This window comes from Condylura cristata, unplaced genomic scaffold (assembly GCF_000260355.1).
Source record: "Condylura cristata isolate star-nosed mole 26May11 unplaced genomic scaffold, ConCri1.0 scaffold00007, whole genome shotgun sequence".
Classification (NCBI taxonomy): domain Eukaryota; kingdom Metazoa; phylum Chordata; class Mammalia; order Eulipotyphla; family Talpidae; genus Condylura; species Condylura cristata.
Window position 1 is genome coordinate 19,592,277 of NW_004567108.1, and position 27,881 is coordinate 19,620,157.

A 27,881-nucleotide genomic window follows, 5' to 3' on the forward strand; every position below is an offset into this window, starting at 1 on the left:
ATTGAAAATGAGATTTTAGCTGAACTCTTCTTATCAGCTAGAGATCTCCTTTCTAATTTGACTATGTATGCTTTAAATTGTTTCACTAAATGATAAATAATATTGGTTCTGAAAATTATGATAAAGCTGACAGTGGAGATAAACATTCAAATTTAAAGCATCACCATTGTGAGCAAAGTTAGTTCCTGTGTATTCCAGGGCAAAACACACTCCTCTAAGCCAGGAAATACAGAATTTGCTCTTTACTTAATGATACATTTGTAATTCAACTAAAAGTCATAAATATTGTGTTAAGGCAGATCATATCTTCTGAATTTTTAATTGTTTGATACTTGGGTAAAGACAAAAATCTGTTATTTGTTCAGTTTTAATTTAATGTAAGTTGTTTTAGATTACTTTTATAAGTTTTATATGAAAAAGAAATTTAAACTAGTCCAAGTGAACACATTCATACTAAAGTCAAATTATACTTTATTTTTTCATTGGGATTGAATCAAGTGTTTGGGGACATAATTTCATGAAATTGATCACATTTGTGTTTTTCTACAGAACCAAGATAAGTTTAAATCTTATCTGGCTACTCACACTTTAAAGAGAATATTTGCAAATAAAAATATATAGCTAGAGTTTGTAACAACTATCTAAATGTTTTTTTTTCTTAGTTTCATATAAGCAGGAATGTTTGATAACACTTATTGCTTTATGCTGAATGATTTCCTTGATGTGTTCATTGTAATTTTCCCTTTAGGAGCACTTATTGAATCTTCCTGTATATCCCATTGCAAGAAATGCTTTCAGTGCAGCTGTTTAGCAATCGTGTCCAATCTGGAATGAGAAAGTAGTAGGGGGTAGCAATATCCTACATGCCTTGCATTCAAGGGAAGGAAAAACTTTTCTAAGACAAAATACTGCCAAGGTCACCAGCAAAAATCCCATAGGTTCTATTAAACTTTATATAAAGAAATTTGTCCCAGTTCCTCATATCGCACTAAGCTTGGCCTTCTCTCACATGAATTCATTTGACTTAAATGTAAAATGTGGCTAGTCTTAAGCTACTTTTCTTCAAAGTTCTTCCTAGAAATAAAAGTCTGAAAGTTGGCTTATCACCATTAATGAAAATAATTCAAAGAACAGAGTAATGTGGTAGCATTTCATTTATATAAAACTCATGTAACATTTTGAATACTTAAAAAAAAAAAAACTTTGGAAGTTCTGAAAAGATTCATACAATTAAGTACTATACAGCCTTCATTCTGGATGTAAAGCTATATCCATCCGCATCAATAAGACACTCTTTTATAGATATCTAAAATGCTAGCCTCTGTTTATTGTTACACCTATAAAAGTTTAGTAGTGTTGAAAAGAATTATTATAATAATGGCAATCTACTCAGAAAAATATAATATTGACATGGCCACATTAAGGAGATGAAGAACCCCCCCCAGAAATAATGAGTTTGTGCTTATATTGTTAAAAGCATATCTCCAAAAGCATATCTCCAAAGCCTAAGATAAACTTGTGCATTCCATACTTTCATTCATATGTAGCTATTATCATTAGATATACAAGACTTGACTCCTGGGCTATTGAATAGTAAGTTTTACTTATGTTTCCTTGCCTCCAAATGACCTCTATAAAATAATTATTATTATCCTTACATAGACATGCAAGTGTATCCTTTTCATCAATAAGACAGTTTAAAATGTTGATTTTATAGACTTCTAAATTTCACAAGGATTAGTTGATGCCTTGAGTTGTTCCAAATTAGAACTACATGTTTAAAAAGGAATGCAATCCAAAATAACAAACTATAAGCCTCCAATTACAGAATTCATCTAACAGCTGTTACACAGGCAATGTTTCCATTGATAGTAGGAGAGGATTGCCTACATAATAAACACAAATTTAGCCTGTGTGACTGAGCAAATAGTTATGTTACTTTTAACTATGTTTTTGAGATTCAAAAAAATTAAAAGGTAAAGTGTAAGGAACAAATACATATAGTAAGTGCGCTTATATCACAAAAAGGTGACTTTTTGACCTGGTAGGTATATAAATCTATGCAGAATGCCTATATGTAAATTGATACTATTCATCTATTATAAGAAATACTCTACTGAACAATGAATTATTCCAACTATAAATGTCCCTATGTCCTAACTGGTATCATAGTTACCACCATCATCACCACCAGCAGTATCACTGCTACTCCCAGTCACATGGTATATTTGCCTAACATTATTGACTGGAGGAGAAAGCACAGTTGATTTTTTTTTTTTAATGTAATAGAAAATAACAGTAGTAATAACTACTGAATGAGTTTTCTGCCTTCTACAAACTGTCTCCCCTCCACTATCAATGTCAGGAAAATGTCACATTGTGGAGGGATTTTGAGACCTAAATTAGTACTTAATAGTGCTTTGTAAATTGCTTTCATATCTAGAGTTCCACTTAATCCTCACAAGGTCATTGCATATTAGATAATGTTGTTGCAATTTTCAAGGAAAGGTAAGTCCATTCTGCCCTAGGAATATTTTCCAAGGACAAATAGGCTAATAAGTAATAGAACCTTGAACATGAGCAGATCACCTGATTGTCTGAGTTCTTCTTGACCAAAACGAAACCTCATTCCATTATGTTTATACATCCTCTATAAAAATGAAGTTAAGATTTTAGGAGTAACAATAGAGGCAGGGAAATTGACCAAACATCCTGTCTCTATTGTCTAAGCACAGTAGGGTGGGAACCTCTAGAGAGGAGCAGAACTTAGATGAGAAATGTTTTTTTTCTTTAAGTACCACAGGACTCTTTTTTTTTTATATGTAGTGAAATTATTTCATGAATAATTGAAAATGATTGTCCTGATAAGTCATTTTCATTTAATCCTTATACATTTTATCGTGTTCTGCCTCTTTTTCTAACATAGAAAAAGTTTATCTATAATTTGTCACTTGTAATTTTAAATTATGTATTATGCTATATAACAAAATACTTATTTTAATCAAGCTGGGATTTTTTGTTTGTTTCAGAGATGGTGAATTGTGTTTGAGCCGATCACTTGTCAATAGTTCCGATAAAATCATTCGAAAGGCCGGTTCTTCAATCTTCCAGCACTCTGTAGAAGGTTGGAAAATTAATTCCTCATTGGTTCTGGAGATAAGGTGAGTTTATTTTATAAGGAATAATTTTCATACCATGTTCTCCAGTACATAGAACTTGTCTAATATATATTGAATGCTTCATTTATACTTTATGTATGAATATTTTAATAAAAGAGTGAACCAGCTCTACTTAATGTTGCTCACTGAAGGTTTTGAAACCATAAAGCTGAAACGGTTAGAAGTTTAAGAATGAATCTATGAGTTTGGGATCTATATGTGATCTTTGTTTTTGTATTAATGGAATAAAATATACAAAAGAATGTGAATTTATACATACATTCTTTATTCTTACTCAGGATGGACATATATTTGAGAAATATATTTACTTATAAAGCTTGTAACCTTGCGTTTTCTCACACTGGACAAAAGAAGAGTTAATCAGCTTCTATTTTGCTGATAATTATAAATAAATTTGACTTATCCTATGAGTGGGTAGGTATTTCTATGTGAACTGTAAAAAAAGACTCCATAATTATATCCTAAATAAGTAAAACTCAGAAAATAAGTTTTCTAGATCACTGACTGATTCTTTTTAGTATTTTAGCATTTTAGCATTTTAACTTAAACATGCTCTTGAAATCAAACTCTGCTAATATGCACATATATAGCCATTGTCTTGCTGTATTCTCTTATAATGCTATGATAAGAAAGCTAAGATCAGACCTGCCAAATTATGGTAAAAGCAAACATAATATTTTCTCTGTAGTTACACAGCTGCGATAGTCGGAATGTTTAAGAATATTATGGGGGCCTCTATTATGGCATAGAGGTTGTCTCAGCACTATTTTGGTAACACTGCTGAAGCCTGAGTTCCATGCTAGGAGCTGACCTACATGGCACAGCAGATTTCTCCTGTCTCGCGCACTGCTCCCTTTGACATTATATTTTAGTAGGTCTGCCTGTTCTGCTCCCCACTCTGTTTCTGGTGAATCCTCACACTATCCTATACTCCTGGCCTACACCCCAGTTCTTCCATGCATAAATAAATACATCTTTGAAAAAATATTATAGGAGATCAGAACTTTTTTTCTAATTTAAGAAAACTTCTATCCTTATAGAAAAATACTATTTCCCTCCTTCCAGTATTGGCAGAATCCCAATTATTCAATGATTGGTTAGTAGCACACAAAGAAATAGTATAAGAGATAGTGATTAACATGTGGGTTGACCAATAGCCACTATCTCATACACTTTTTTTTAATGTTAATAGCCAATCATTGTACGCAAAAGAAAAAAAAAGTGTTTAAAGAAAAATGAGGGTGGATAAGCAGAAAAGTTGCTGCTCTGCTTTTCTGGCTTTCTGCTTACTCACTTGTAGGATCTCACTTGTAATGAACATATTGTAGATTATCACCAACTTGAAGAACCTGCTATACTCATCTTTCAGCGAATGAGTACCGATTCATAGAATGCATTGCAGCTAAGACACTCATGGCATGCTGAAATCTACTAGAGACAATGTCTGGAAATTAAATAATAAAACGACATTAGGGAAATGCAGGAATGATTGTATTATTATTATTATTATTATTATTATTATTATTATTATTTTTATTTTAAGTTTTGACAGTGATGGAAAGGGAAACAGGAACCAAACACGGCATGTCAAAAGGTTGCTTTTGTTCAAGGGGGAACTTTGTATATTTGCTGGTGGAGTCCAAAAATGAGGATATGAGTAGTCTGATAACAGCATTTTAGATTGTGGTCTTCTTGGTAAAATACTGTCAGTCAGATTTTCTTCATCTATAGAGAAAAACAACTTTAAAAACACTTACAACCAATATGAAAAATTAGACATCTTCTAACAAAAGTACAGCTTTTTATATACTCTCAAAAAATTGGACATCTGAACCTGTATTCCTCCTGAGAATACAGGAGTTCACCTAAGCCAGCACTAGCCCTGATTGCTTCAGTTTGAGTTTTTTATACCTGGGACTCTCTTGATAGCTACCTGACATCTTCCTCACATCTCACACCTCTATTCTGAAACTGACTGAAAGATTAGACAGTTATAAGGGAAAAGTAATAGGATGTGGAAAGAGATAGGGTTATAACTATAGTGGTTCTGTGTGGAACAGAATAAAGATTGCTATTACTTGGAGGAATACTGAAAGAAAAGAAATGCATCAGGTCCTCAAACAACCTCTTCATTCAACATTATTTCATTGTAATACTAAGAGAAAAAGAAAAAAACCTGAATTCCTAGCTATGTGGGATTTGCATGGTCCCCTTATGTCTGTGTGGGCTTCCTCCCCAATTTCAAAGACATACATGTTGGGGTCACCAGCTTTTTTAAATTGTACCAATCTGAGTGAGCATGGGTATGTGGAGGAGTGTACTGTAAGGCTTGGTTACAATTTATATCCTGAGCTGCTGAGCTCCTGACCAATTACTGGAGTAATTGGATTAGGAAATGAATGAATGAATACAGATTATCATTTATATGACAAGTGTTTCAGCACTTCAGAAATTTCGTGACATTTTCATAACCAGAAATATGCCGTTAGAGCTTAACTCTTGTTTATATGAACTGACCTGTGGTAAAACTGTTTCATCCTAATTTGTGTCATTTAGTATCAGTTTCTGGGAACCTACCCACTTTCATGAATTACTGGGCGAGTGACTTTTTTTTAATTTGATCTGTAAGGATACCTGAAAGAGAACTTTCAATTGAATTATCTGTCAAGAAGGTATTGATACCTATCGGGCACAGAAAAATAATGAAAGGAAGCAAAATAAGAAATTGTAACAATTTATTTATTTTTTGCCACATTTAAAAAAGCTTTAATTATTTATGCCTACAAGAAGGAGCACAGGCCATAGATGCAATGGGTGAGAGGATTCACCATAGACAAAGTGGGAAGCAGAACAGGCAGACTGACTGAAATACAGTTTCTTACTTGACCAGAAATTGAACTTATGGTACAGAGGCTGTGGTTAGCTCCATAGTGCTGCTCTTTAACCCATTGCACCACCAGGGAGGGCCCAAGAAATAGGAATAATGTGGGCCCTCCCTGATGGTGCAGCAGGTTAGGATACAGCACAGCAAGTGAGCAGCAAAAGTTTCAGTGCGTGCTCTATCCCCAGCCCTGGAGGTGACCCACATGGCGCAGCAGACATCTCCTGACCTGTCCACTGCTCCTCTCAGCAGTGTACTTTGTCCATTGGCCTGTTCTGTCCCCACTCCCTCTGGTGAGTCCTCTCACCGCCCTCACACCTCTGACCTGTATGCATACATAAATAAATCTTTTTTAAAAATTAAATTGTAATTATTGAATTAATTATCTCTTGCCATGCTAAATAACATATCAGATAAAGAAAAATTTAACAAATGAAATAAATGAGCAATGATAATGAATATATCTACTCATATCTATAAAAATTAATACTGTAGGGATGTGCATAGTCTACAGATACATGTTTTACTATGTTTAAGATAATCAAAAGGTAATTGAACATAAATTGACCCAAGAAAATCATAATTGCCAAGTTGTGTAAGTAAATTGCATTCACATCTTTGAGGATGATATATTTTCAATTACAATAGCTGATACTATGAATAAAGTATTAGTATTGTCTTCAAATGATTCTCCTTAACCAATAAAGCACTAAACCAGAACTCCACCGAGCAAATACTATATAATACATATAAAGTTGTCACATTCTTGCAAGAAAATAACATGCAAAGCTATTATTGTACAATATGTAAACGGTCCCTACTATAATTGCTTATAGTAGTCATGACTAGTGAGTCTTAATCAGTTTATCACCTGTTATAAAAAATTTAGAGTGTGAAAATATCTTATTGTTGGCTTAACAATTTATTTTTTTAAGACATTCTGGAATCTAGTTACAAAGTATTTTTACATTATTATTTTTCTTTGTTTATTTCACATAGCTATAACATTTATGAAGAACTGTATTTTTTTTTCTGTGAGTGGTTGTGCACATATTTTATAAGTGTTTTCAAAATTCTACCTTAAAATTTATGATCTGGACATTGCAACTAATCAGTTTTTATTTTGCATGATTAAACTATGCTTACAAATCTTCCTCATTTTTAAAAATTCCATTAAACTTATAATGCTCTTCTGACATTCCTAATAAATTGTCTGTTTGCATTAAAATGTGAAACAGTCGCTGAAAATAAATTTTTCACTTCATCAATAGACATGACTTTCCTTCTTATTACCATTTTCCTGAGCCCTGTGTGCTTGACAACTGATTCATATATATTCAACAACAGAAGTCCAGAGAGATGTTTAAGAGAGCTGATTCCATGTATTAGTTCTTTGTACTTTGATGATTCATGAATATTAAGGAATTTGTTTATTCTACAGTAAATTTCACAATTAAAATAACTTCATTTTAAAGGCTTGGTTTTATGTAGGTAGTAGTTTGATTTTTATCATTGTAATGGGATAATTAATCAATTTCAAGTGGCTGAAACACACTGCTGAGCAGCGCGTGAGGCTGGAGAGGTCTGCCAGGCCATGTGGGTCACTCCCTTGGCTGGGGATTGAACTTGTGCTGCAGTGACTACGTATTGCTTCATAGTGTTGTGCTTTAACCCATTATGCCACCAGGGGAGGGCCCAGGAAACTACAGTTTTAATACTAAAAATAATGAATATTATTAAAATGCATCTTTTTGGTTTATAGTAGTTTGAGTTTATGGTAGTCTAAACCAGATGTAAAATGACAGCCTGAGAAGTAAATTAAAGTAAAAATTCTTTTCACTTTGGAACAATTTGGTCTTTTCATTTGGTTTTGTTTGTTGAGGGTATTTCTTCTGCCATTGGAATATCTTTTCTATACAGTTAGAACTCTATAAACTCAGAAGTCTTACCTTGCTATAAGTTATGTAGCTTTGGAACAACATACTTGCAGAAATAACCTTTTAGAACAAAAATATTTGTACTCCCTCTGTTATTTTCTAGGCATAATAAAACACTTGGCATTTTGAAAACTTTTTTTCCTTTCTTGTATAAACTATGTCAGTAACAATTAAATCGATTGATGATTTTTGTCTGGAGTTAAAAGTTTGCAAGAATGATTCCTATATGTAAACTACACACACACTCTCATTTGCCTATCAGCTTATTATGCATTCTAATCATAAGATTACTCTCAGAATTCTTTCTGTTGGAATCAGCAATGTTATTTAGACTAAAATTTAGTTGCCACAGCACTGATGCTGGTTGTTGACAAGAAACCTACAGAGAAAAAAGAATGGCACCTGGTGATAGGTTAGCTTTATTTCACAACTGAAAACAATGTTTAGTAAATTAATTATCTGGGGCTCTGCAGCTGTTATTCTAAATGTTAAGTACTGCTGAAAGGGAAGTTCTAGTTGAAACTTCAGTTGAAATGTTTCTGTATAGAATCTATTCCTGTCAGTTTAACGTCTAAACCAATCTTTCACTTTAAATAAGAATTGGCCTATGACTAAAACTTTTAGTTTCATTGAAAGTGAAACATATTTTAAGATTGTTTTAGCCATCTTTAAAAAGTTGTTGAATTTAGATATTTATCTGAGTGGGGCTTCAAAAGTTATTTTAAGTTTAGATAGTGACAAAGATGTACAAAGCATCTTTTTATTGTTCTACTAAGTCATATAGGAAACGTATCCCTTATTTTAAATATCTAATAATTATTTGACCACATAGTATGAAAGTTTGTACTGGTAACACCTGCATAATATTAAATATTAGCTTTTGTGGATTCATGTTCCTTTACCATACACAAATTAAACTGAATTTTCTTTCCTTCTCATTCTGAAGTCATTTTTATTAAACTCTTGTCATTCATAACAATTACCTTCTGAGCCAAAGCCTGTGCATTCACTTTGGGTATATTTGAAATACTGTCAGTTTATTATAACAGTATTTTTGTTTCTACTAGCATTTAAATATGTTTGAGCAATAGGGGATTTTTACTTCTTCCCTTAAATTACAGTGTAAACAACATCTATACTGAACAAACCTACAAAAAATTTTATAGCCCTTTACATCCATAATCTAAAAATAAATAAAGGAAGCTTTCAGACGACTAGGGAAAAAAAAAAACAAAAAACAAACTGAACTTTCCTTTAATGTTTCCAAAAAAAATATTAAGGTTTGGTACGATATTATTCACTCATAGTAATTATTGTCAGTCTTTTTCCCATTCTACACCAGGCATCTTAGCTTAGATAATTCTCTATGCATAAATTCCTAAAATAGAAACTAAAAGTTTGGTTGATTATAACAAAAAGAACATACTAGAGACGCTCAAGTTTTCCTCACCACACCCCCTTGCAATTTATAATAACAAATTTTACAGTAACCTTTGGGCTGAGTTTTGCCCAGGGAACTTACATTTTAATAGTTTGACTACTTGCTGTGAATTAGTATTTTTTATTTTATCTTGGAAAAACATTTTTTCTTATTTTTATTGTTTAGTATATTCTATTGAGCCTATGGCAACATCAAAAGATCACATTTATATATATTTTTAAAATCATTATTTATATAATTAATCATTAGGAGTTAGACAAGAAGATGTCTTTCAAATCTTTGCAAACCTGAGTGAATCATTTAGTATCAAATTTCCCTAAGTGTAAATCAGTTAAAGATGACCCATTGGACTCGGAATTGAGAAGACTAGATTTCAACTATTTTTGCAGCCACCTTTCTATAACATAGTAAAGATGCTGTTATGGAATGTCCCTCTTGTGCTCAGTAGAAGTACATTCAGTGTTAACTTTTTTCATGAGTAAAGGTATTTTCCCTTTTAGATTTCCAAGTAGAAGAGTGTGCTTCAAATCGGGACATCTAATTTATTCACCAAGCTTGCAAAGCCTGTCAGTACTTGTGATTTATATCTTCAAATATCTATAGCAACGCCTTTAAATTATGTTCAAAAGATATGATAGTGCCTTTTCGTAAGGTGATTTGACCACATCCGTGCATCTTTTTTTTTTTTTAGCTCAGCTCATCCTTTCCAAATGTCACAGGAAGTTAATTTTTTTTGTTATTGTAATGCAGGTGTTGTTAGTTTCTTTTCTCCTCTGACAAATAAATAATACTTACTAAATATATACAAAAAATTAAATGAATTGCTGTTCTTGGTGTTATTATTAACTTTGGTGAAAGTTTTTAACATTTGTCAAGAATCATATATGCAACCTTAATATAATTAAAAGCTGCTCAATTTTCTGCATTGTATGCTCTACACTTGTTGATTTCACCAGGTATTCTCATATAATTTGTATTTTTTAGATGACCTGTTATGGTGTCTGACAATATGTATATTGATTAAAATACTCATTTGTAGGATATTTATACACATTTTTACTGTGCAAGTCCCACTCTTTATTATCGATCTGATATTGCAAATACTTGAGGAAAAAGCTCAACTGGTATTTTCTTTTTCAGAGAGCTGATGGACATATCTCGCCAAATGAATTTTTCAATCATCTAGTTTTCATCTAGTTTTCTAATTCAATCATACATTAAATGGGGTACATTTAAAACAAACTGGTTTATATGTGTAATTTGTAGAATAACCCTTTTGATGAGGTGGTGAAAGGTCATATTTTGTGTTCAGTAATGAAATTTATGAATTGTCATGGAGCTTAAGCAATAATACCACTAGGCAGAAAAATAAGTCTATCATATTATGAATGTTATAGTAATGGCAGTGTTTTTAGCATTTGGAAAATATAAGTTTGCAATAAGAGTGTATCAATAAATAATATCCAACCTTCAACACAGTATAGAGTGTTCTCAGATTGTTTCTAGCTGGTATGTATTTGGTAGCATTAGAATCAAACAATTCAAGATTTTTGTAAGATTCATAGTTTCTTCAGCTATGCAATACCTTCAAAAACCTACAAGGCTCCTGGGCTATTTCCTAGTTACATCAATTATACCAGTTATGTCTTGGAATAAATAATAACTCTGCCCAAAGATTTCTTCTAATATGTATCTTCAGCCTTATGTCTCTATGTCCTTTTTCCCTTGATTTATGGCAGCAATATGCAAATCATTTCACACTGAAGACATAGGTGGGAAGACAGTATCCCTCTTGCTGCTGAGGTCTATAATTGATCTCTTGCTAGTTGGGATACTTGGAACATTTGGGAGGTCCTGATAATTAGTCTCTCTACTAAGTCAGATTACAAGCCATTGGTGGATATGTTTCCCCCATCTCAGTTTTGACGTGGCTATTACATCACTGTTTTGCCCAAAGAAACAGCTAACATAAAACAATATACATATGCTTTTAAACTAAATCTTATAGAGCAATAGCCATTAGATATGGGGCATGACTCCTAAATTATATAGACAACAGTTAAATCTGGTGTTCTATCATACTGTGCCAAAGATTGCCAACTTTCCAGCTAGCTATTTTCTCCTTGTCATCATCTAAATACTACATCTATGTTTACATATTATATTTCTGTAGCATTTTACTTTCATAATCAAGTTTTTTTGCTAGGTATGGGATAGACTAAGTATCGATTGCCTTAAAATATAGTGGCTCAAACAAGTTGGAAGTTTGTATCTCTCATGACCCACTCACATCCCATTTAAGAAAATTACATTGTTCAGGGGACTCCCTGGTGGCATAAGACACAACACTTGTATGCATGAATAAATAAATCTTAAAAAAAATTGCATGTCCAAAATCAGCTACACTTGGATTTAGAAATTTGGGAATATTCTGAGTACTCATATATGCAAGAAAAACTTAGGCACAGTTTCAAACAGAAGGAGAAAAAGAACATTAGGGAACAATTTCCTGTATCACACACAGTGTAGTCTCCTATCTGCTCATCTTTTCTGTAATATACCCATGTTATTTCCTGGGCCTTGAACTAGAAAGTTCTAAAGATTTGACTTTTTTTTCAGACAATTAAGGCATGCAGAGGATTTGGATAAATGCATGTCAATTTATTTGGGCATTTCTATGCTTTAAATAGAGTTAACTAAGTTCTAATTCCAAACAAATTCAGGTTATTTGAAGTTGCCTTATGTAAGCAAGTAAAATAGATGACTAGAAATATTGATTAAAGCTATCAGAATACTTCTGTAAAGCCAAGTCATAGCAGTTATAACAATAGTACTTTAACAGATAAATATTTTCATATTTATTTCTATAGAGACTTTTTGTACAAACAGAGTAAATATATATATTATATTTAGTTGCAAAATCATTGTGGAACTATGTGCAAATAATTTTATTTATTTAATCTTTTCACATTACTTCTATTAAATTGCAGTGGATTTGCATCTATTTTATTCTATAACTGATTGATATAACTACCATTTGACAATTTAAGTTAAGTAATATACATATCTATTTTATCATATGTTCCTTTTTAAATATCACCTGGTCTTAGATATGTTGTAATTAATGGAAAACTTTCCTTTGTATTTCAAATATAGGAAGAACATTCTTCGTTTCTTAGATGCAGAACGAGATGTCTCTGTGGTCAAGAGCAGTTTTAAGCCTGGTGATGTCATACACTATGTACTTGACAGGCGTCGGACACTAAATATTTCTCAAGATCTGCATAGCCTCCTCCCTGAAGTTTCACCAATGAAAAATCGCAGGTTTAAGACCTGTGCAGTTGTTGGCAATTCTGGCATTCTGCTAGATAGCGAATGTGGAAAGGAGATTGATAGTCACAACTTTGTAATAAGGTAAGCTTTCTCTGTTCCTATGGATTGGAATGTCTTCAAGGATGACATTAAGAAAACTGGAAGAGAGATTTAAATATAATATAATCATTAGGGACTGTTAAAAGCTCAAACAGATCTTTATCTATGATATATATTTTATATATAGGAATTGCATTTATAATACAAATTTGAATTAGTGTGCTATTGAAAGAGATGGTGTTCTCCCTGTACGGTGAGATTCACACTTGCTTTGTTATGTTTTCCTTTGGTAAAATGGCAGATTAGCACATTAGAAAATAATTTTTCTTCAGATTCATTAGTTTTTTAGCACTCCTTATATTTATGAATTCACTTGCTACTTCCTTAATTAATGAATTAGTTAATTTGCTAATATTTTACAGTTAATGAATATTAGTTAATGTATTCACAAATATTATTATGCAGATATGCAATATAAGTTAATATAATATTTTATTACAGTTATTTAGCAGATGCTAGGAAGATAATTCAAGAATTTTATATTTATAATCTTGGACCAAATTGGCTTTGTTACTCTTTATATGTGGTATTTGTGTATGTTAGTATATATTTTAATTTTGATTTTTCTCACATAAGTAAACATGCCTTTTTTTTTTATTGATGGTCAACAGATCTTTGATGAGCCATGTGTTTGGTTTTACTTTTAATTAAATAAAAGATACATGTCAGTAAAAATGGGATTATAATAACATATATTTTTTAAAGATTTATTTATTTATTCATACAGAACTGGGGTACAGGCCAGAGATGTGGAGGATGAGAGGATTCACCAGGGACAGAGTGGGGAGCAGGGCAGGTGGATCAGAGGAAGTACACTGCTGAGGGGAGCAGCGGGCGGGTCAGGAGAAGTCTGCCAAGCCATGTGGATCTCCTCCGGGGCAGGCGGGGATCGAACTCATGCGGAATTGGCTTAAGCTTCTCAGTGCAGTGCTCTAAGCCACTGTGCCACCAGGGAGGGCCCTAAAATAACATACATTTTAACAGTTTTAGTTTCCATGAATTTATCTGAACAATTTTGTTTCAATCCTTTAGAAAAATTAGCTGAATGTATACAACACATGTATTGAAATATGAAGTAGTTCAGAATAAAGGTAGATAGGGATGATTTGTCATGTTTGTAAATAACCTGAATTCCTTGAAGATAGACTGGACTACAAGATCCATAAAAGTACAGATACTGAAAATACGTTGAAACAGCCTTAAATATATTTGTACAGGTTCACAATAAATAGGCAGCTTCCTAAAATTGGGCAATGAATCTATAAAATTTTTAATAGGTTACTAGCAAGTGGGAATAATCACCTTTTTATTCTATCTTTTGTTACTTGGATACAGGGTAGGAGATTGACTTGATATTGGTTGATAGGCTTTAAAAATCTCAAACTCTTAAGTTGATTGGACTAAGGCAAATCTTGTCAGCATGTAGATAAATAGTATCCAAAGAGAAATTTTTCATTTTATTTAGTGAGGGAATGACAATGGGAATAAAAATAATGAGTCATGGAAAGTTTGATTGTAAAGGAAAAGTAAGATTTCTAGAACTCTTGCAGAGACTAAAATCAAGGAGCAGGTGAAATATAAAGAATGGTACTGTTGCAAAGTGAAGAAGTGAATTTTAAAAGTTGATTGATATGGGAGTAATTATCCAAATGTGACTGACTCCTGAATTCCTTTGCAATTAAGCATCTGTGTCTTTATAACCTACTAGGTTCAGCCTCAATTCTGATGTTACCACTGTTGGGTTTTTTTTTTGTTGTTGTTGTTGTTTGTTTGTTTGTTTGTTTTTAATGACACAGACCTGAGGAAATAAAAGAAGGGTGAGTAGAAGATAAGAGAGGGAGGAAAGATTGATTTTATTCTTTCCTATCTCTTATCATTTTGTGCAAGTAGAAATTCCTCATACATGTTTCAATGCTGCCCTTATAATATCCTTGGCTACCTAGTCTGAAGTGACCATCACATCATGGCACTTAGAATTTTAGGTAACCAAGTCACAGGGCAAGATAAAAATCCTTTTTCTAGGAAATGCAGAAAAGACTTCTCTTTTATGGGCTAAAGGGTTATTGATTGGTGTCATGTGTTTTCGTTTAACCCACTAGACTGTGAGGACTCCTGCTCTCTCCATTTCCTCCCCTTAATCCTGACATAAATTTACAATATTTAAAAATTATAACATTAGTGTCTAGAACTTGATTGTAGTGTGTGCCTTAGAGGGCAATGTATATAAGGCTAAATTTACATAAATCTGGTGTTTTATAATGTATTTTGCCTTGACAGCTATGCTACATGTTAAGATTAGACTTTTTGTAATAATTTTCCCCTATGTTATGCTCATACCTATTATATTATTCCTGCAAAAAGTAATATATTTAAAGATGACAATAAAATTGAGGAAAATATCAAATTTTGAGATTAACTTTCAAGGAAGTCTTCTAATCTTTAAAAAATACAGTTTTTAAAAATATTTATTTATTTATGCATACAGAACTGGGGCACAGGCCTCAGGTACAGGGGCAGTGAGAGGCTCCACCAGAGACAGAGTGGGGAGCAGAACAGGCTGACTGACGAAGTACACAGTTGAGGGGAGCAGCAGGGCGGGCCAGGAGAGGTCTGCTGCACCATGTGGGTCACCTCCGGGACAGGCGGGGATCGAACTCATGCTGAAGTGGGTGTAGCTTCTTAATGCTGTGCTTTAACCCTTCTCTGCCACCAGGGAGGGTCCTGCTTATTTATGTATTTTTTTTTTTTATTGTGAGAACAGTTAAGATCTAGTATTTCAGTGGCTTTGAAGTTCCTAATACAATATTTTGACCTTATTCATTATACTGTTCATTAGATCCCCAGAATTTAGTGCTATTAACAGACATTTGCTTTAATAGAAATGTCTCTCCTTCTGAAGACATATATGTATTTGCATACTGATAGTATTTGGTTGAAAATTTGCGTGGATAGCCTGCATTCCCAGTTCATTTGTTTCTCACTTTTCCCGTGAAATCCTATTAAATAGAAGTTTGTTAAAGGAGAGATAAATTATACCAGATATGCTTGCAGAGGACACTGATTGATTTAGTGATTCCTCAAGGAACACATTCATTCACGCAGGTATTACAAGCAAGTTGGCCTCCATCCCTTATAAATTAAAGTATTATCTGTAGAGCTGATCTTTATTCGATATTAATTAGAATTTTAACATTACCTTTACTTTTTCCAAAAGCATTTATTTTTAAATACAATTTTGTCTTTTTTCTTTAGTGATGTACAAGAGTGCATTATTACACACAAACAAGAATCTCTTGCTCAGTTGTCTTCCCGACACAGGGAGTCAAGGAATTTATACAGGACATTATCTGCTCAATGACATTTTAGAAAACATAACTTTTAATATAATACCAAATATTTTTTAGATAGGCCTGTGAAAAGGGCTCATCTTCTTTGTTTATACAGATAATGAAATAATGCATAAATATAGACATAAATATAGACAGATGCACACACATCCCCATGCATTTCCTACAACAGATACTGACTCAATAACTGCTTGCTTCATCAGTTGATCATTTAAATTGAAGTTGATTTCAGTGGAATATTGCATAAAATTGGGACCCTGTTCAATACCATGACATGATGCTTAAAGTAAACAAATCGTAGAATAGGATCATCAATGAAAGCTTAATTTTGATTCCATAAAGGCTGACTAAATATTGAACTGATTTGTAAAATCAGTCCACATCTCATAAATAGGTACTTAAAAACAGAAAAAAATAAACATAAGAGGGATGTTTTACTTTTTTTTTTTTTAAAGATTTATTTATTTATGCATACAGAACTGGGGTACAGGCCAGAGGCTCGGGGGCGGTGAGAGGCTTCACCAGAGACAGAGTGGGGAGCAGAACAGGCAGATCGACGAAGTACACTGCTGAGGGGAGCAGCGGGCGGGTCAGGAGAGGTCTGCCACGCCATGTGGTCACCTCCGGGGCAGGCGGGAATCGAACTCATGCGGAAGTGGCTTTAGCTTCTCAGTGCAGTGCTTTAACCCGCTGCACCACCAGGGAGGGCCGGGATGTTTTACTTTTATTTATTTTTTTAAAGATTTGTTTATGCATAAAAGACCTGGGTTGTTGGCTAGAGATGCAGGGTGGAGGGTGTGCGAGGAGTCACCAGAGACAGAGTGGGAAGCAGAAAAGGGAGGTCTACTGAAATACACTGCTGAGGGGAAGCAGCGGGCGGGTCAGGAGAGGTCTGCCACGCCATGTTTGTCACCTCCCTGACCAGGGATTGAACTTGTGCTGCAGGAGCTTCAAAGCACTGTGCTTTAACCTGTTGTGCCACCAGGGAGGGCCTGCATAATGCTTTTCATGTTCATTCATGTTACCATAAACAGCAGGAGAACAAATATTATTTTAACACTTTTATTTGACGTCTACATCACATATTGATAGGCATTTTGAATTCTCTAGATATGCTATCTTGAAACTGTAGAAAACTGTGACTTTACTTAATGTACTTCTACATCCCTAGAGTAGGCACAGGTCGGGGCCTTTACAAAATGTTTCTATCATATATCTATAAGTATATGATAAAAAATATATATAATTTTTATATATTCATTTTTTCTTCTAATATTCCTTCTCCAATATTCCTTTTTCTTCTATGGGATAAGTTATTTGCTTCTCCAACTAACATCTTTGTCTGTTTTGTTTTTAGTAAAGAGAGATGTAATTTTAGATATTTGTATTACTATCTAATAGAAAAATGTTAAAAATATTCATTTAACACATTTTATTCTTTTAACATTGATTGTAATGGAGTGTGTAGGCAGAAAGAATAAAAACTCTGATTTTAAAATGGTGGAACCCTACTTTATTCAAGTACTCATGGACATGTAAGGCCCCCATAAATATTCCCCAAACCACATCCCATCCAGGTGCCATAATAACTACCACAAAACTAAAGTTAAAAAAAAAAAAAGTATTACTTCATGATGCTTTACCTGCCTAAGAGAAGAGGTGATATACTTCACAAAAGAAAAAAGATTGAGAAATTGAATTGAATTGATGGGTGCAAGGAATTTTTATAACTTAAGCCATTGTTGATTCTCCACTGGTATAATTTATAGTTACCTATAAATAATCCTCTTGACCTTCTATGACTGTTAACTCTTATAGGAGAATAAGCTCATTTCTGGGGGAGAAAAAAACAGTCTTTTTCTACATGTCCACAAAAAGGCCTAAATCTTTCCCCTCCATCCTAAGTGAGAATTTTTTCCTTAAGTTTAATGTTTTGGTGGGAGCAACTAAGTTTCTGAAGGTGACCCAGCTCTAGGGAACTAGAAATAATATATTTTTTTTAATTCTTAAGGATTTAGAAATCATTTTATGTTTTAGGAGTAATAACATTGTTTATGCAACATTTAGTACAAGTATTTCCTATCTTATATAATCACTTAATATATTTTTGATCTATGAAATTTTTATAGTTTTCATAAAACTGATTTGTGATTTCTGCTTGTTTTAATAATAAAATTCATGTTTTGGATAGGAATCAAAATTTCCATTTTATTCTGATTATAACTTTTTCAAATTTTACTTAAAATGTATGAAATTTACTACAGATTTTGTTATGAGTTAAAACTAATACTTTTTTATTCTAATCATGTCATTTCTTAAATGGAAACATTTACAAGAAATAACTTTCTAAATGAAAATTATGACTAATAAACTTTTAAATTTTATGCTATTTTAAAATGCTTACAACATTTTCTAAAAATGCATTATTATAAGCAGTTACAATTTGCATCTACTAGCCTTGAAAGATTTTACAGATTTTTAATATTCAGTGCACATTTGCATTGATATAGGCACTCCATGAAATGCTTTTAAAAATCTAAATTGTTACAAATTTTCTAAAAATTAGGCTGATAATGTCTATTAAACATTAAAAATAATTGCATTCCTTTAGTACTATTTCTAGTTCTAGGAATCTATTCAGATGTAAACAAGTATAGAGGCATTTTATAATGCATAACAAGAAACGACAAGTAAATCATCGTGTCTGGATGATTAGTCATTCAATATGTGAAAAAGAGCAATCTGAGGCAGAAAAGCCAGTGGGCACAAAGACAGATGTTTTTCATGGTCTTAATATAAAACAATCTGAGACCCTCTTCTCTGAATTTCATAATAAGGAGCAGTGTGGAAGGGGAAAATGGGCATTTTGTTGGGCTATGTTGAAGGACTACTACTCCATGTAAAGGATTTATATGGCATCCTAGAGAGGTCTTTAGGACTTATAAATTTGTTCTTTTATTGTTCATGTGGTGGTATTGTTTTTATAAACATGAAGGAAAGATATGTAACAGTATAGAAACATGAGCTATTTGTAGAAGGCAGGACTATGATAAATAAAACAAAGATAAAGGGGGGGTGGAATTTAATACAATGAAATCCAGCCCTTAGGAGTGAGTAAGATAATAAAGCAAGAGTAGATGATATGATTCATATTGATACAAAATGTCATGAAAATCATCTTTCCCTGGTGTCAACTAAGCATTAGCAAATGGGTTGTTAAACCTTCCTCAGATTTTTTAAAATATGACTTCAGTTTGAGATTTAAAGTATCTGTTATGTTTCAGCAATCAAACTAACTTCTAAGTGGACATAAGTCCAAAACTTGGAGTTCAAAGCCAGACACAAACTTTTCAGTATGTATGGTTTCATGTTATATAGAGCTTATTGATCATTCTTATAATTTACTCACTACAATTTTATCAGGCCTTGAAGACACAGAAGTGGAGAAAAAGTCTCTAGTTTTCAGAAGACAGCCTAGTGAAGGAGCTGAACCAAAGAACAAATGAAGAGCTCATTGCTTTACTAGAAGTACTGATAGAGGTAGGCCCTGCTGATGAGGCAAAGGGGAGAGACGCATGTAGTCGGGAATAATTTCTTGAGTGAAGCTGTGCTTGAGTTGAATCATGAGACTGGGATGAAAAGTAGAGAGGAGAGAGAGTGACCCATGTCCTGAATGAAAGTAAGGGCCACAGAGGGCCTTGGGCCTGGGGATCTTTTCCAGGTCTGTGATTTTCAGGATGCTGAAGGTGAAGGCTACATGGGTCAATGGAAAAAGTTGACACTGGGAGGCTGAGAGACAAATAACACAAAATTTATTGTGCTTTGACTTGGACATAATTATTCAGGTATTTTTTGGCGCTGCCCAGGAAAGGAATGCACGGTTGACTTAAAATTTCTGGCAGAAATTCTAAGGGGTAGGTGAATTAGAAGGGGACAAAGATGTAATACTGAAAACAGTCTTAAAGTGAAGATAACAAAGGGCTTTGTATGGTAGTGAGGCTGAGGATACACAGCAGGAGACAATATAAGAGTCAGTTAATAATATTCATTTTTAATAAAACAGAAATGATCATAAACATAAACATGTCATGTTTTATCTACCTATTTGACGATTTTTAATGATTTCTTTATTTATGCATATAAGAACTGGGGGACAGGCCAGAAGTGTGGGGGTGAGACTATTCACCAAGGAGAGAGTGTGGAGCAGAACAGGTAGATCTGCTGAAATATATTACCAGAGGCCCTAAACATGCCAAGCTTTACAGTGTACTTTTTTTTGTATGACAGAAAATGAATCTTCGAACCCAAATTGCTTTCCTTTTGTTACTCTTGTGTTACTTATGCTTAGGTTAACAAACTACACATTTCTGTAGAACAGATATTTTAAGTGATTTTTCCTGCATGCACATAAGTTGGAGTATGATCCAACACAGTTTTTATCGTTTCTCAAAATCTAGTACTTTAGTTTCGGGTCCAAATTGGAAACCTTTTTTTTTTTTTTTTTTCTTCAGAAGTAAGTGTCAGTGCTGTAGTTGGTTTTAATTATGTTTTCTCTAAAACATGAAGACCAGTGAGAGATTATCTAAATTAGGATAATTTCACATTTTAATGACTTATCATAAAAATCCTAAGAGGGAATGCCATTTCAGTGTCTGCTGTCTTTTATAATGGACCAGTTGTTACTCAAAACCTAGGCTAGGAAAGCAATCAAACAACAAAGCTTTCTTTCTCTTTGTCTATCACAAACAAACACATACACACAGTGGTAACTGAGTAGATCTGATTAATGTTTTAACTAAGCTTGTTGAGGCAAACATTTTATAATATGTAGGTATATATTGTATAAAATCAATCTGTTTTCTATAAAATCATTGTTCATTTTAATGTTATGCAATGTACATGTCAATTAGATCTCAAGATAAAGTTTGGAATAAGCAGTTAAAAAAGCAAAGAAAGGTCCCACCTTGGTGAAGCAATAACACTATGAAGCTATTAGCAGCTGCTGCAGCATGAGTTCAATCCCCAGCCAAGGAGCTGACCCTCATGTCGCAGCAGACCTCTCCTGTCCTGACCACTGTGCCTTTCAGCAGTGTATTTCAGTATATCTCCTGTTCTGTTCCCTGCTCTTTCTCTCACCAAAGCCCCACCACACACCTCTGCCTGTACCCCAGTTTTTGTATGCATAAATACATAAATCTTAAAAAAAAAAAGCAAAGAAATACAAAATTAAAAAAAAAGTTGGTTATAATGTTGAAATGTTTTTCCAGTTGTAGCCTATGGACTACCTTGTAAGATTTTATTTTGTCAAGTACTTATTTTGTGTGAAAAGTATGTCAAAGTACTCCAATGCCAGATAAATGAGTAGGAGACTCATGACCTCTGTTCAGAAAGGGGTGTATTAATCAATTGAGGTCAATCTTTAAATCAAGCAGATCAAATTTGATGTTCTAACTTTTCCAGTTAATAGATGCTCAATATTAAGTGATTTCTTTCTTTAAAGCCCAGTTTTATCACATGGAATATGAGGAAAATAATTCCCCTCTTCCATTTCTTGTAGGTGTAGAAATAAAATGTGTTATGTATGAGTGTCTAGTGTAAGCCCAAGTGCAAATTCGTTACTCAATAAATATAAGTATTTCTTCTTTGTGATGGCCTAGCACTAAGGAATTTTTAGTTTATTCATGGTATTAAAATTATATCTGTGGCAGAAAATATAAAGATTTGCTATTAAATGGCCATTATTGCTAATCACTATGTATTCTCCTCTAAAGTATAATTGAAATAAAACTCATTTGAGAGTTAAAGAAACCTGAACTTTCTACTGGCATTAATATCAATATAGCTGTGTGACTTTAAACAAGTTCTGTAAAGCATATTGTGAGTTAATTTCCCAATATGCCAAATGGGGTCCTTGCTGCCTAAAACTCTACAACTCCGTTTTCTAGGGATTCAATAGATAACTATGGAATAGATCCCCGTCAACTTACATTATTGCATATATGTCTTCCTTTCCAATTGCCATGCTTCATTATAAATATCTTCATCCTTCAACTTGTAGACATGTTTTCCATGTAATACTATATCCTGTGATCTGGCCATTTGGGCCAGGAACACTGCCTTTCCTCATGATGTGAGCAAGCAATGCTAAGACTTAAAATCAGAAAAAGATAGTCACTTTTTAGTCAAAGAAAACAAAAGTAATTTTCAGTGATTCATATGGCTTACTATAATATGATGAGGTCAGGGACTCGAGAAGTCATAGTCTATGCAAAATATTTAAAGAAGAACCAGTAAATTCAGTCTCTGACCAAAAAGGAAAGAAGCATGTCTAATAAAGCTTGGGGAAAACTATGACCTCATGCAGAAAGATAAGCTCTCAAACTTAACCATATCTACTTCACCAGCACTGTTAAAATTCTTGGAACCTTGGGGCTCTCCCTAGAGTCACAGTGGGTTAAAGTGCAACACTATGAAGCAGTCCCAGCCACTGCAGCATGAGTTTGATTCCATCTAGCCAGGGAGGTGACCCACATGGTACTGCAGACCGCTCCTGATCTGCCCGCTGCTCCATTCAGCAGTGTACTTCTTCGATCTGCCTGTTCTGCTCCCCACTCTGTCTCTGGTGAACCCTCTCACCCTCTGCATCTTTGACCTATACCCCTGTTCTTGTGTTCATCAATAAATAAATCTTTAAACAACAATTCTTGAAACTACAGAATGCAGTATTTTCAATGTAGTATTTGATTCTGTCATCATTAGAAACTAATTTTAAAAGAATATTATTAATATACCACCAAATGTTAATAGCAATGTCTTTTAGAAAGAGAATTAAAAGTGTTTTTTGTTGGAAAATTAGTTTAGTTTGGTTTTGGTAATGGTTATCAGTAGTGCATGTGGATTACTGTGCATGTATATTTACTGACATAATACCTCTGTTTTTAAGTTGAGAGTAAAAGCAATTGCATTTCTAGAAGTATGTTAAAAATCTGGAGAATAGAAGGGGAGGAGATAGCATTCATGTTCCAACTTGGATACTACTTGATACTGAGTGGGAAATTTGTTTTGTTTTTTAACAGACACAGTAAAATTCAACTTTTAGGATTTTGTAGTCTCTCATTAGTGACAAGTGACGAGTGTTTTGTTTGCTTTGTGTGTGTGAAAGAAAACACACACTTTGGATAATGAAACCATTCAGAACTGCAATATTGGGCAATATATGTAAGATTCAGAGTGTTTTCAATTAAATTTTGTGTTGAAATCCTAGCTCTGAAGATTTGTAAACTGAAGTTTCCACAACCCCCCTTTATTTTTTATTTTTATTTTTATTTTTTTAAAGATTATTTATTTATGCATACAGAACTGGGGTACAGGCCAGAGGTGCAGGGGCGGCAAGAGGCTTCACCAGAGACAGAGTGGGGAGCAGAACAGGCTGACTGATGAAGTACACTGCTGAGGGGAGCAGCGGGCGGGTCAGGAGAGGTCTGCCACGCCATGTGGCCACCTCCGGGGCAGGCGGGAATCGAACTCATGCAGAAGTGGCTTTAGCTTCTTAGTGCTGTGCTTTAACCCGCTGCGCCACCGGGGAGGGGGAGGGGCCCACCCCACCCCATCCCCCTTTATTTTTAAAGTAAGTTTACTCACATTCAAATTATATGGATGTTCCCTAAGGTTTGGATACTTAGATACTTATGGTATCTGCATAATGTAACTGATAGTTTTTATTATCTTTACTGAATTACAAGTGTCTGGACAGAAGAGTGCAGTCAGTCCTCAGTCAAAAAGATGATCCTATAACCAAATTGAGAGTCAGTTTTATTTGTATAGGAAAGGAAATTAGAATTGGTCCCCCCCCCTTTTTTTTTTGAGTGCTGAAAATAATATCTCTTAAACAGGATGATTTAAGAGATTAAAAAAGATTATTTGAAATTTAAAAATAGAAGGAATGTTTCCATTATTTTGTTGTCACATTTATTCAGCAAGTATTTCTTCATTAGATAATTACTAAATAATTATTGCATGCAGGTTTTGAGTAACGTTCATAGTTATGGGGGATGTAAAGATAAATGACATTGTCTATTCTGTTTGGAGGTTGCACACCATGAGAGGAGGTAGACATGTAGATAGGAAAAACAAAATAGAACAGTAACAGTAAAGATAGAGCAAGGAACAGAGCACTGTTGCCAGGAAGATAGAGGGAATTATAAAAATACATGAAAATAGGTGCTAAGTCTGCTCTCTTTGGGATGAGAGAGTAATTCCTTTTCCAGGAAAGTTGAATTTTTTAAGCATATCCTTGTCCATATTTTCTGTGCACATCTTCTTATCAAAACATTTCATGGTGTGCTTCTCTGGTAGCACAGGGGTTAAAGTCAGTGCTATCAAGCTGTCACCAGCCTCTTTAGCATGAGCTCCATCCCCAGCCAGGATACTAACCATAGGGTGCTGCAGATCTTTCCTGTCTCACCTGCTTCTCAGGAAAGTATTTCAGTCATTCTGCCTTTTCTGCTCCCCACTCTGTCGCTGGTGAATCTGCTCATTTCCGCCACACATACCTCTGGCCTACACCCCAGCTCTTATATGCATAAGTGAATAAAATACATTAAAAAAAAAAAAAAACTTGGTGTGGATGTGCTTGCCATGCTTTTTAACCTTGATGATTGAGCTGATTAGTAATTATCTTACTTAATTTTCCAAAGCATGCTTTGCCCTTCACTTTATTTTTTCAAATTTCCCAGCCATAATTTTTCTCTATGTCATTTAAGAAAACTATTAATGTTTGAAATGCTTAATTCAGTGTCTTTTATATTAAGGATTTTTTATCCTTCTTTTAATTTGTCTGGCAGAAAGATTTCTAAGTCTTAGACTATTTAATGATGTATAGCAGGCTTTAAGCATATCTCACTATTTTATGTGACAGTGGACAAAAAGCCGAACACTCTTGGTTTTAAAGGAGAACTGAGAGTTTCATTTTTATAAACCACAAATGAAACTTCTACAATTTATTAAAATATAGCAGGGAGGGAACCTAACAATTTTGATAAACATTGTACATTGTAGTTTATCAAACTACACGTACAAACTCTTATTGTTAAATATTGACATTTGGGTATTTTAACACATCAAGATGAAAATAATATCAGCCTTTCGATCTTCTGTAGTATTGCTAACTTGTTTTGAATAACAATGGTTCTGCTTCAAGAAAATACTAGTTATCTAAATATGAAACATGTTTCTTGTTTTACTTTAAGTAATTGCAACTTACAGGGTGATTTTTTCAGTTTTAGTTTATTTTAGCACAACTTTTAAGTTAAACATTCTTTTTGTTTTAACAAGTGTATTTAAAATGCAGTTTTTGACTTAACACATATTTATTGTCTTTTGTTTCCCCCTTAGTTCACTTTCCAAACACACACTATGTCATGCCTGTGGGACGTTTTCATAATACTATCTTAAAATATCGCATCATCTTAAAATAAAATTTGAAGTGATTATATAGAAGATTTAGAGCAGAACTTGAAAACTGACAATTTCCAGGCAAAATCTAGGTAACTTGTTTTCCTTGGCCCTGATCACAAGCCCAGGAAGAACTGTAGCTGTTAAAGGGAATCACCCATTTTTCAAAGTTGTATAAAACTCCAGTCCAGGGGCCTCTGTGTTTTCAGGATTGGATTTAGATTATCAGACTTGCTCCAAGAAGGCTGAAAAATTAAATAACATTGTAAACAGGTTCTCAATTCATATACCCATATTATACGGATTAATTAATTATTATTATGGCCAGTTCTAGTCATTTTATTATGCAAGCAGCTAAATATGACATTTGAATAAAGGTACTAGTAAATATTTTAGAGCAGTGCAGTAGAAGCAGTTAGTTTTGTCAATTAGTTCTGTCAAAGGAAGAATTTATAACCTTGCAATGGACATTGACCTTTGAGTTTTAAGAACAAACATGGTTTTCACATTGGAGTTTGGAATAGCTTGGAGAGGAAAATCATTTCAGAGAGAATCATCATCACAAATAAAGGGACACAGACACGAAGCACATAGAGAAAACTTGATGTCATTTGACTCTAAATAGGCAACAGATTATTTACAGAGAAAACTCTGGAAGGTAAGGTAGGGACAAGTTATTAAAGCTATGTACTAATATCACTTACGATATTTGGTTAATCCAGTAACATGATTGAATGTGCATTTAATAAGATGATGCCATTCTTGAAACAGAAAATGATACATCTAGAGTCTTGGGTTAAATAACTGATCAGAACAATGTTTACCAATATTAATATAAAGATGCATAATAAGGAATTCGACCTAGTTCATGATATAGTTACTTGTATTGTTGCTTCCCCTGTTATTATTACTACTCACACACATAATCATGCACACACACACACACACACAAATCTGAAACACATTTTCATAAAGCAGGGATACTGTCTTTTTATATTATAATCTATTTCTGTCATTGTTTAAAGATCTCTAACTTTTATGACCTGACCCTAATTTTTATCCATGACCCACTAATAGTCTTAGCTTATAATCTGAAAAAGAATTAATTAGGAGAGTAGTGCGGTGGTATTGAGAAGAGAGAATATATTCAGATAAGTTTTCTGAGAGGAGTTTCAAGGTTTTGTAGTGAATCAGAGATGGAAGACAAGAGAATTGTGGTGATCAAGGCCTTTAAACTAATTCAAACTATAATTCTCCAATAAAAGAGAACATGAAAAAGTTCTACTTAGGAGAATATGATGTAATGAATTTAATGTTGCCTTCGCTTATCCTGTGATATCAGAAAATAAAAGTCATTATTCTTCATTTGATAGTTTCCCCAATGCTTGCTTAGTGTCAGAATGCTCAAATCTTCTGAGTATTATACCAACATCTATCAGGATCAAATATATATTAAGTTAGAAATCATTACTCATCTTTGGACTATGCTTTCCAAAAATAATTTAAAAGAATGTGTGTGTGCTGAAATTTGGAACGACGATCATTTTTTTTTTTCTTCTTAAAGTAAAATGCCAAAGCAATAATACTGACTTGCTGGCATAACCACCAAAAGAAAATTCAGTTGTGTTTCCCAAAGCCACTGAAATGATCCCAGTGTCCATAACATGTTGAACATTGGTTTACAAAGAGAGAACGTTATAGTTGTTCTGCCTTGATTTTCAAGCATGGGTGATTAAGGTATCAGTCATAATATTTCACGAATACTGCTTCCCTTTTTTTAATGCACAACATAAATTTTAAAGACATAAATTTCAGGCTGAGTCAGATCTTCTCTTTGTACTACTGGAGTTACAGCTTAGCAACCACTGATAAGTAGAAAGAGCCAGTCCAGTGTCCTGCAAATGATAGAAGTACCTGAAATTACATTTCAAGAATCCTAGTTTGGTTTTCCACCCACTTCACTTAGTAGGTCAGCCATGAATATTTACGAAAAGAAAATGCACAATGAATTTCTCACCAACTGTTAGAATTTTCTTGTAAAATCTTTAGAAAAAGTCTTTCTTTTTTAATTACAAAGGAAACATGCAGCAGGTGTGGTTGGAATTCATTCTATCTGTGCTTTCAAGGGAGGGGGACACACAATAATTTAAATAAGTATTAGCGGGGTCACTATGCATTGGAGTAAATATCAATATTCATTTTATGAAAAAA

At 33.6% G+C, this 27,881-nt stretch overlaps 1 protein-coding gene across 1 annotated transcript in view; it reads left to right on the forward strand.

Annotated features, from left to right (window-relative positions):
- ST8SIA4 (ST8 alpha-N-acetyl-neuraminide alpha-2,8-sialyltransferase 4) overlaps positions 1-27,881 on the forward strand; it is a 91,348-nt gene that overhangs the window by 3,608 nt on the left and 59,859 nt on the right. Inside the window, exons 2-3 of the mRNA XM_004678112.2 lie at positions 3,030-3,161; positions 12,595-12,852. Of these exons, the coding sequence (XP_004678169.1) occupies positions 3,030-3,161; positions 12,595-12,852 (390 nt within the window). The remainder of the gene's footprint in view (positions 1-3,029; positions 3,162-12,594; positions 12,853-27,881) is intronic.